This window comes from Salvia hispanica, chromosome 1, assembly GCF_023119035.1.
Source record: "Salvia hispanica cultivar TCC Black 2014 chromosome 1, UniMelb_Shisp_WGS_1.0, whole genome shotgun sequence".
Lineage (NCBI taxonomy): Eukaryota > Viridiplantae > Streptophyta > Magnoliopsida > Lamiales > Lamiaceae > Salvia > Salvia hispanica.
In genome coordinates this window covers 3707034-3717548 of record NC_062965.1, presented here as the reverse complement: position 1 = coordinate 3717548, position 10515 = coordinate 3707034, and the positions used below count along the sequence as shown (strand labels likewise).

At 38.4% G+C, this 10515-nt stretch overlaps 1 protein-coding gene and 1 pseudogene across 1 annotated transcript; both read right to left on the bottom strand.

Moving 5' to 3' along the window:
- Positions 1-1028: 1028 nt before the first annotated feature.
- On the bottom strand, positions 1029-1155 carry LOC125202892 (annotated as a pseudogene).
- A 1688-nt stretch (positions 1156-2843) lies between these two features.
- Positions 2844-10031, bottom strand: LOC125201201 (putative disease resistance protein RGA1). The gene is made up of 4 exons (XM_048099221.1): positions 9817-10031; positions 6568-9689; positions 3774-5676; positions 2844-3128 (listed from the first exon to the last, which is right to left on the bottom strand). The coding sequence occupies exons 2-3, from the start codon at positions 9675-9677 to the stop codon at positions 3852-3854; spliced, it is 4935 nt and encodes a 1644-aa protein (XP_047955178.1). The 5' UTR covers positions 9678-9689; positions 9817-10031; the 3' UTR covers positions 2844-3128; positions 3774-3851.
- Between the last annotated feature and the right edge of the window lie 484 nt (positions 10032-10515).

Genomic DNA, 10515 nt, shown 5'->3' with positions numbered 1-10515 from the left:
AGCTTTCTCAACAACATCAAAAGCACAATGTCCTAACCTTTTATGCCATAAATCTATGCTAGGAACAGAAACAGAATTAACAAAACAAGGGAGTAAACTAGGAACAGCAGCAGGTCCTAGATGAGCTGAGCAGACAGTAGGTTGCTTGATGTTCTTGATTGTATTTGAAAGATTTGAACTGATGGGTGGCTTGGATTGCTTGGGAAGCAAGAATTGGTACAACCCTTGATCAAGGGTGCCCTTGAGGATGACTGCTTTGGATTCCTGATCCTTGACAAGACAAAAGGTAGGATGAAATTCAAAGAAAACATTGTTATCCTTTGAAAATTTAGATACACTAAGGAGATTTCTGGTGACATCCGGGACATGAAGAATATTTTTGAGGAGAAGATTTTTAGAATGAACAGCAGATGAAGTAATCACATGAGATTGACCAATATTAGCAATTTTAACTCCAATACCATTACCAAGAAGAAGTTCAGTACCTCCTTGATACTCTGTGCTAGAGTTCAGGTTTGAGATGTCATTTGAAATGTGGCGAGTAGCTCCTGAGTTAGGATACCATGAGGCAGTGGAGTTGTTGTCAAACCCATATTCAGATTTGATTGATGAGCAGGTTGTGGTTGGAAGTTGTGCGATCCCCGGGCTTGAGCTATATTAGCAGTAGGATTTGAAGGGTGAAAGGGAGTTTGCTGGTAGGAGTGATTTTGCTGCTGTCTAGGATGTGAGTTGAAGCCACTGGATTGTTCATATCTGTTCCAACATCTATCAGCAGAGTGTCCTGGTTTTTGACAGAGTTGACAAACCAAACGGTTGTTGAATCCTCTTCCTCTTCTTCCACCTCTTCCACCCCTAAAGGAGTGTCCTCCCCTATTTCCTTGAAACCTGTTAAAAAATTGTGGATTTCCTCTTCCATAACCACTTTCCTTTCTTGACTCAGACATGTTAGCAACATTAGCAGAGGGTTGCGAACCATCCAGATTAATAGATGAATTTCTTCCAGATTCTAATCGTGTTTCAAAACTATGTAGCAAAGCACTTGCTTCTGCTACAGTTGTAGGCTCAGCCCTTGAAGTGATAGTCACCATAACAGGATCATATTCCATTCCAAGGCCACTCAGGATGTGCAAGATCTGATCTTCATCTGTCACTTTGCATCCAGCAGCTCCAAGTAAATCACAACAATTCTTTATTTTGCTCAAGTAGTCCCTCATAGATAAGGATTCCTTCTCTTCATTCTTTATTATGAGACTTCTCATCTGATTGATGAGGAATGCTAACGCTCATTAGTTTTGGGGATCTTCAATTGGCTCATTGCCCAATAAAATGGGTGATATAATTCAGTTGAGGAGTTAGCCGATTTCATTTGGCCAAACGGGATGTAACCACTATGGGAAATGTAAGGAAGCAGAATTGACAATTCCTCTTAATATCATAGTCGTCTTCACAAGCTTGAAGAGTTGATCTTGAGACACGATGCTGCAATCAAGTTTGAAATATTATTGTTGAGCAAATAGCCAGTAAGGCTGCATGTTTAAAGAAGTTGAGTACTTGTAACTTTCACTTCCAAATGTGAGAACTCTTGAACTGTTTGTTGGTCAGAGCAAATCTCTCAAAAAGTAGAAACACTTCAAGTTTGTTTAATATTTTCTTTGGTGCTATGACATGCGATTTCCATATGTTTCGGAAATCACCATAATTTCATCGGTAAGATTGTTGATATTCTCCACCGGTGAAGCAATTTCTTCGGTGAGAGAATTACTACAACAAGCCAACTCATTTGAATTAGTTGGTCATGAGGGTGTATGGAGCTTTAGTGACTTTAACTTGAGAAATATTGGAACACTAAAAGTTTGTGTCGTGGAAGGCGGTAGAATTATGACAAGTTTGTGGATGGTTTTAGAATCAATGAGATACAAACATAAATCAGAGAAGAATCTGATTGTGCTACTTGAGTATTTGGAGAAACTCTATTTTTTTGAACTTCAAACACTTCATTATATATGGAGAGGATCCGCCATAAAGCCTAGCAAATCTGAACGATCTTACGCTATTTGGTTGTCCGAATTTGACTACTTGTCAGTCATGAACTAACGAGAGTTCTTTCAAGTTTTAGTGTATATCAAATTTAGAACGGTTATGAGGTTGTTGAGATCATCTATGAATATTTTGCTGACAACAATGTTGATCTATCTAATATGCTAAACAAGGTGAAGACTGTCGACCTGGTGGACCTGTCAAAGCTGCGAAACATATGCAAGACTACTACATCCATGGAATGGAGGTCACTGATGAAATTTCAACGTTAAGTTGCAAAGGATTGAGTGATATTCATTCTAGTTTGAGGAACCCAGACAAGTTGGAAATTGTTGAATGTGAAGAGAGCTGGTGGACAGAGGAACAAAACAAAAGAATTCTTCCTTGTCATGGAACAAGAATTAGTTAATCGAGCCCGCAATGCAGGAGGGTTATCTGAACATGGAAAATCAATTGATCCTCTGGCATCAAATTTCAGTGTTTCTAACGAGTGCAATGGTAAAATAATGCATAAAAAGAAAAATGAGCAACTCATATCAAGCACAAGCTCTGGCATGCTAGAATCATCACAGGGAGTAGAGCACGTTATTCATCAGTCAACAAACACCAATGCTCAAGCAAACAAAGAAGCATTGTCCCATCCGGTGTGAAGATTTTCCAACTTGGATTCTTCATTATACTCTCACTCGAGATCTTTTCCTTAACAGAGTTTGCTGAAAGTACGTCTAAATCATTATTTACCTAAAACTCATTGTACCAACTGTTTTGTCAGTTCTAGATTTTAGATTTTGCAAGTGAGGCATAACTTCCATGACCTAATTCCCATCCAATTTGATCAGATTCATGACATAAAGCAAACTCAGCAGTGATAAACATACATGTACTACAAACTAACTATAACATTGTCCACTACCAATTTTACTCATGCAGATAAATGAAAAGATAAAATCATTCAAAGAGAAGATAGCAGTTTTACTTACAATAACCAAACACATGATCGTTCAATTCCTTGGAAGTCCAGCTTAAGCTAGGAAGAATACTATATTGGTACTTCACTTTCCTGCTTGTTTCATCAATTATTTTCCCCAACCCTGCACAATGTTCAACAACTTCCTCCAGGTTAGCAAAACTGATGGATTGATTCCCAAGATATGAATCGTAGCTTTGAGCATATCTTGATAATAGAGCCTGATTGACGCATCCATGATCCGAACACCACTTGGCAGATTCATTTCAACAAAGAAAATAAAGTTTTGTATTCTTTTTCTTGCTTTTTCAGAAACTATGAATGCAGCAAAATACCTTGTGTTAAGTAAATCTTAATAATATGTGTGCATATGTCTTGTGAATAAAATTTCAAAGTTTGTTTTCTAGCTAGGAATGCAACTACAGACTCCCTCAAGTCAAACGGTATAAAATTTTACCATTACCAGTAGAGTATCTACTCTCAGCAAAATTATTTCAAAGCAATTTTACACAAGTTAAAAGTGTCACTAAAATATAAACACACACAAGTAAAGAATGGGTGCTACACTAAATCTCCTGCAATCCCCTTGTTTCCTTCACATTCCAAAGTATCTATTCCAAGTCCTAGTACTATTAAAAACTAAAATTATACCACAGCAGTGAGCCAGTGGCAGCACATACAGCTACGAATCTACGACTTTTGCTCATGCAGAATCCGCAGAGAAATGAAATGAAAAGTCATTCAATTTGCATAATGCAGTTTCACTTACATCAACCAAACAGATGATTTTCCAACTCCTTGAAAGTCCAGTTTGCGTTTCTCCAAAATTAGCAACTTTATTGTGCCATCAAGCTCGATTCAGCTTGGGACAACCATAAACATTTTCTTCTAACACAGGAACACCACAGCCGACTCTTACCAGCTCCGGCAGGTAGGCAAGTACAAGTTTTGTTAACCTCGGAAGGACATTGTGTTGGTACTTCACATTCTTGCTTTCCTCTTTGATGATTTTCTCCATGACTTCACAGTCATCAACAATAAGTTCCTCCAGGATGTCAAGACACTGAAGCATTGATTCCCAAAATATGAACTGTAGCTTTGGGCAGGTCTTGACCGTAAGATGTTTAAGAGATTTAAAGTTTCTCACAGGTACAGGGGTCTTGAAGATTCTGTTCAGTCTCCTTGCTTGAGAAGGCGGCTTCCAAATTTGCTTCAATTCCCACACAAAGTAGATTCGCAAAGACTTTAGACATGGAAATGCATCTTCAGCCTTTTCCTCATCCATAATCGTTTGCATTTTTGGACACTCTCGCACGACACAAAATTCTAGCGACCGGAAACTAGAAATGTCGAATTCAGACAGGCTTCGGACATAAGTGTGATGATCCAAGTAGAATGCCGTGGCACGGGTGATAACACCTTTCACCAATGGGGATGTCTTATCGCCATTAACATACCTAAAGCATCTCTCTTGTTGACTGAACAATGATTCCACTTCATCTGGGACCCGAGAATTAATTCGCTTCACATCTTGGCCAACGGTGAAATCAAAGCTAAAGCTCTCCCTATCATTCCATGAGGGGCTCATCTTAGCGAAATTTTCAAACGTTTCTATTTGTGGAAAGTAGAAATGAAGAGAACTCAACATCTCCAACTCGCTGATATCATTGATTATGGATGCAACAAGTTTTGTCCATCGTTGATCTTCAGGGTGCACGCTAATGCTTAATGATTCTATTCCTTTCATATTTGATAGAAAACTGGGAGAAACCAATTGACATGGTAAATGCTCGTATTCACTTTCATCCTCCGGCCCATAAAAGGATAGGTGCATTCTCTTCATATTAACAAGCTTACTGATTTCAGCGGGGAGGTCGTAGAGCTCAGTGCCAGACAAATCCAGTACCTCCATTTTCTCGAGTTCTCCTATTTCAGGCTGAAGTTTTTCAAGACAAATGCAGTTCCTCAACAACAAGACTTTAAGCTCTGAAAGCTCGAAAAGTGAACTAGGTAAGATCTTGATTTTGGTATCAGATAAGTCTAGGAAAACCAAATCTGGCATGTTGTCAAAAAAAGAGGGTTGAATGAGAGTTAAACGTGTGTTTCTCTGTAAGAATAAGATCAATGAATCAGCGTAGTCTGACTCCGAAGATAGCTCATGCAATTCTTTATCAAACAAATTCCGCACATGTGGTGATAGTGATGGATAATCTCCTACCAAGATATTTTGGTTATCAAATTTTAGCTTCAGATGTTTACCCTCTATAGCAAACACATAACATTCCTTGGCTGGAAAAATAATAGTGCCAGTTTTTTGTTGCTCATTCACTGCTTGAATTTCTCCATGGCACTCTGGTTCAACTCTGTGTGGTGAAGTGAAGTTACTCATAGACATCTCTGTTTTGCTCTGCTCCAAGACAACGCCCTCTTCTTCAATTTCATGTGCAGATTGCCGCTTGATTTCGTGTCCTGAAACAGATGGAGGATTTGAGTAAGCGGCGGATACCACCCCATCAGACATATCAGAAGACTCTTCAATAAGAATCTGCATGTCAAGCTTAGCTTCTGTAACAGATCTTGATTCCCTTTCTAGACTTTGTACAAAGTTTTCAGCAACATTTTCCTCTTGTGGCTCAACATCTGGTAAAATTGTGATCGAAGCATCCATGGAACTTGCATGAGAAGCAAAATTTGACTGTCAGTTTCATTTTATACTTTTGCCATACATACTAAGAAAGACATTGACTTAATGTACCAAAATGCAGATGTTTAGTTTTACATTACAATCCAAGCTGTATAAATATTTATGTGCCTCAGTTCTAGTAGTATTTTCCATCAGATCAATTTATATTCATACATTTAATTCAAAGAATGAAATATATTAATAGCAAAATAACACCAAATATACTATATGTTCACTTTTATAAAACACTTCATGTTCGTAGGAGGATCTAACCCCGAATTTCACACGTAACGCTACGAGCTCAAAATTAAAATAAAGATAATATAGGTATATAAAAAGTTGTAGGAGTAAACAACTTTAGGATCATATTATGACTTTTTTGTTCTACAACAAATAGATTTTCCTTAAAGCTCCTTGTAATATAAATAGTAAAGGTCACTTTTGGTCCTAAATATATGGCCAAAATAGAATTTGGTCCAAAACATTCATTTGTTGAAAAACATGTCCATAACAATTGAAATCTATGTTGAAGTGATCCTTTTTTGACGGTTCCTTCAAAAATTAACGGGCATGCCACTGTGCAATTATCGTTGATCGTTAGTTTTTTGATGAAACCATAAAAAAAAGGACTACTTCGTCGATATTTTCATTTGTTATGGACCTGTTTTTCAAAAAGTAAATGTTTAAAACCAAATTCTTATTTTTGGTCACATGTTTAGCAAAATTGGCATTTACTCTATTATTAATTTAAATTAAAAAACCATCTAAGACAGGTTGCATGTTAATGTAGTAAAAACAATTGAGATAAAGACAACTATAACTATTTTTAATATAAATATAATGGTTTGTTTCCATAACCAAAGCATGTAATGAAACTTACTTGCAAACATGGATGATAAGATGGGGAATGTTGTACCACTCAGAATCAATGCGTAATTCTGTACAATCTTCAACAGTCAAGTATCGCAATTTAGTGAGGCAAGAAGGCAGACACTTTAACTTTTGGCAGTTGGATAGGTTAAGCTCTACTAGAGATGAGAGATTTCCAAACCAATGGGGCAATTCTTCTACCCCAAAACTATCCAAAACTAACGAAGAAAGAACATTGAGATGTTGAATTGACATTGGCACCCAGTCCCAATTTCCCACCCCTCTTAACTTTAACAAAGTGAGTGAGTTGCAACAGCCTTGCAATATTCCATCCACAGCGTATTCAATTGCACCACTATTCTCTGTTGACCACTGCACACTCACATCTATATGTAATTCCTTCAACTTGCCTAAATCCCAACTCTGAACACTGACACTCAACATGAAAATGGGAACACCAAGAATTATCAAATATTTGAGACGAGGAGATGATCTAGTGAGGTTGTAAATTAGCGTTGGTAGATCCTCCAAGCGGGGTAATCCCTCCAATTCGAGCCTCTCAATTGTCGGCACCCACAACTCTAGAGGATCCACAATCCACTTCAAATTTGGACAATACTTGATAATCAACTCTGAGGGAGAATCTGGTAATTCTATACACGTTGAGATGTTGTGATTGTCATAGAATAGCCAAATGCAAATGCTTTCCAATCGCTCTAATTCAATTATTCTGAGGGATGTTAATTTTTTGTTTGAAGAATCTATGAACCTGACCTTATCCAATCCAATCAAATGAAGAGTTTTGAGATTCAGCAAGTGATCTAGCCTTGGGATTTCCTGACATTCTGAGCAATTGTAGATTTTCAGCTCAATCAAGTTCTCAAGTGGTATCCAACGGTTCTTAAACCATGTTGGAAATATTTTTCCTTTGTATCCTACAATCATCAATTTCTTCAAATTTGCATGAGGCTGGAGGCCTTCCAACACACTCTCATCATTTCTTCCATCTTTTCCACCATCATTCCATTCAAACTGCAAAGCAGTTAAGTTTGGATTCTGATTTATTTTTGCTCCCTGAGCCTCTTCCTTGTCACGCACCCTTTCAAGATGCTCAATCACTAGTCTTCCTTTGAGATTCTTCAAATTGCCAAGCTCTTTAATTCCGTAGTCCTTTTCTTTGCCCACTGTAAAGTGCGGTAGTGTTCGGAGACTAATCAACCTCCCAATCTCTGCAGGCAACTCTGTATCCCTTGTAATATAAAGATGCCTCAACTCAATCAAGTACTTCAACGTACTTGGAAGTTTCTTTAAATACGATGTCTCTGCTCTTAATGTTTGCAAGCAATGGAGTTCACCGATCCACTCTGGCAAGTTTCCAATTGATGTACGAGAAATATTGAGATTTCTCAAATGTATCAACTCTCTAATTGAATTGGAGAGCTCTTTATAATTGCTGCCAATGAGAGTTAAATTATGCAGACATTTGAAGTCTGAGAACATGGTACAAGAAACTCCACCTCCCAAGAATAATGTACGCAAATTCCTCCAACCTTCTTTTGGAATAGGACTTGATTCTTCGTTGAGAAACATGTATCGAAATCTTCCACCTCTTTCATATAAAACAAAAGAAGCAATATCATGCACAAGATCGTGCATCCCATAATATTCCTGACCATGATTACCTTTCCATACAACTTGCAACAAAGAGTTTTGCAGAAGCACATTAAATATCATGGTGCCCGCAAACTCCATATCATCCTTTTGGCTTGTTTGAAGAAATCCTTCTGCCATCCATAGTTCAATCAACTCCTCCTTCACAATACGCCAATCTTTGGGAAAAATTGAACAATACGCAAAGCACTTTTTTAGTGATGAAGTCAGGTGATCAAAGCTCAATTTCAATATTCTTATGATATGTTCATATCCTTCATCAACCGAAAGCCATTTTTCATAGATAAGGCGCCATTCTTCTTCAGACTTGTAGCGGAGCACTCCCCCAATTATATTGGTGGCTAAGGGCAAACCATGACATTTTTTTGCAATATTTCTTCCAACCATCTCAAAACTTGATGGAACTTCTCCATTTTCATCAAAAGTTCTTGCTTTGATTATGGACCAACAATCATCAATTGATAAGCCACTCAATCGATGAATATGAAATGGATTAACAATTGAAGCAACCTTTGCATTTCTGGTAGTGATAATAATGGCATTTCCATTAGTAGAAGTAACTTCTGACATGGAATTGATAAAACCATTCCAGTTTGGAACATCTTCATTCCAGACATCATCTAGAACAAGAAGATAAGTCTTAGCCTTGAGAGCTTCTTGAAGCCTTTTTAGGATAACATCCCCACTCTCAAATCCATCACGAGTGTGTGAAGTCAATGACGAAAGGATTTTGTTGAAAAGAATGATCGGATGAAAAGTTTTAGAAACAGTAATGTAAATAAGTGATTCGAATCGAGCATTTATCCTTTCATGATTCAAGACTTTCCTAGTCACCGTAGTCTTCCCCACACCTCCCCTTCCGAGAAGAGCAACAATGGAGAAGATCTGATCTTCCTGGGTCTGGGTGAGCATGTCAACTAGTTTATGCACATCATCATCTCTGCCAACAAAGATTGGATCAAGACTGATCGAAGCAGTCTTAGTGGAAATATGAGCATCAACAGCAGAAGCATTCAAAACTATGCTTTGAATGCCAAGGTCGATTGCCCTTTCGTTCATAGACTTAAAATCTGCAGTAATTTTTTTGATTTTACGAGCTATATTACGCTGAAGTGAGATGCGATTAAAGGAAGAAAACCGTGGTAGCACCTTGGGACTTAAACTGGGTATCTTCACCTGTTTATGGAGAAGGTGATAGTTGAGTTCGTCCAACACATTATCAGCATCAAAAGCCATAGTTTCAAGCTCCTCCAGCCAGATCTTGACATCATTGCGGGTGATGGATTTCTCCTCAGCGTCAATCAAGCAGGCTTGAATCATGCCCAAAGTCCTTTGCAACTGTTGGGCTTCTTTATCGACACCTCGAAGTAGGGGGTATTCTCCACTGCAATAGTTGATCAGGTTCTGGACAAGAACTTCGATGGATGCTCTATACAAAGCTGTAGCCATGTTTCGCAGTACCTTGTAGCACAAACAGCAATATACAATATCATAATTCCACGCATTTCATCTCTCTCTGTCATGAGAAAGCAACTAAAAAGTCTAAAAATTCCAAAGAAACAACAAGCTTTGAGTTCTACTAACTTACCAAGTCGTGTTGTCCGAGCTGAAAACAAGTGTTGAGTTGGAGATAGGCTGACCTCGTTCTTGTTCTTGGCCGAGGAGGTCGGGGGGAGAACGGAAGATCTTGTCGGTGGAGAGGGTAAGGTGGCTTCAAGCGGGCAGGGCGGTGGTGATGAGGAAGAGAGATGAAGGAAATAGAGTCTGGGATTGCCGGATGAAAGACGGAGATAGAATCAGATAGAGCCGTGGTTGGCTACAATTTTGTGGTGACTAAAGTTGAATTTTAGTGTCCACAAAATAATGGCGAAAGTCACGTTACTAAAAACTTGTCCGCCTAGTCTGCGGCCAAAAAAAATTCTTCAACCACATCATCACTAAGAAAATAAAAAAATAATAAAAAATAATTTTTCCGACCACCGCAGCGGTCTCAGCGGCTCACAATAGGCCGCCGCGGAACCGCGCGACATCTACCACTGCCCTGTTCTCGCCGCATTCGCGATGCTCTCTCCCCCTCCACGGCTGTTCCCGTCCAGCAATAGCCGCTGCGGCTGCACCGTGTCATGCGGCAACATTATTGTGGACACTCCCTTACACTTGTCCTAAAATTTTTTTGACCTCAAATATTTTTGTGACCTTTTGATCCTAAATATATTTTAAGTCTAAAATAACTATTTTTTTTGTTAAAATTAACCGTCAAAATGTTTGACTAATTTAATAATTTAAC

Bases quoted from the DNA above. Each gene is read 5' to 3' on its own strand.
- LOC125201201 (XM_048099221.1), bottom strand. From the start codon at position 9,677: ATGGCTACAGCTTTGTATAGAGCATCCATCGAAGTTCTTGTCCAGAAC. The intron at 5,677-6,567 runs GTAAGTTTCATT...TTCTCATGCAAG, and splicing joins CTTATCATCCATGTTTGCAA to TTCCATGGATGCTTCGATCA.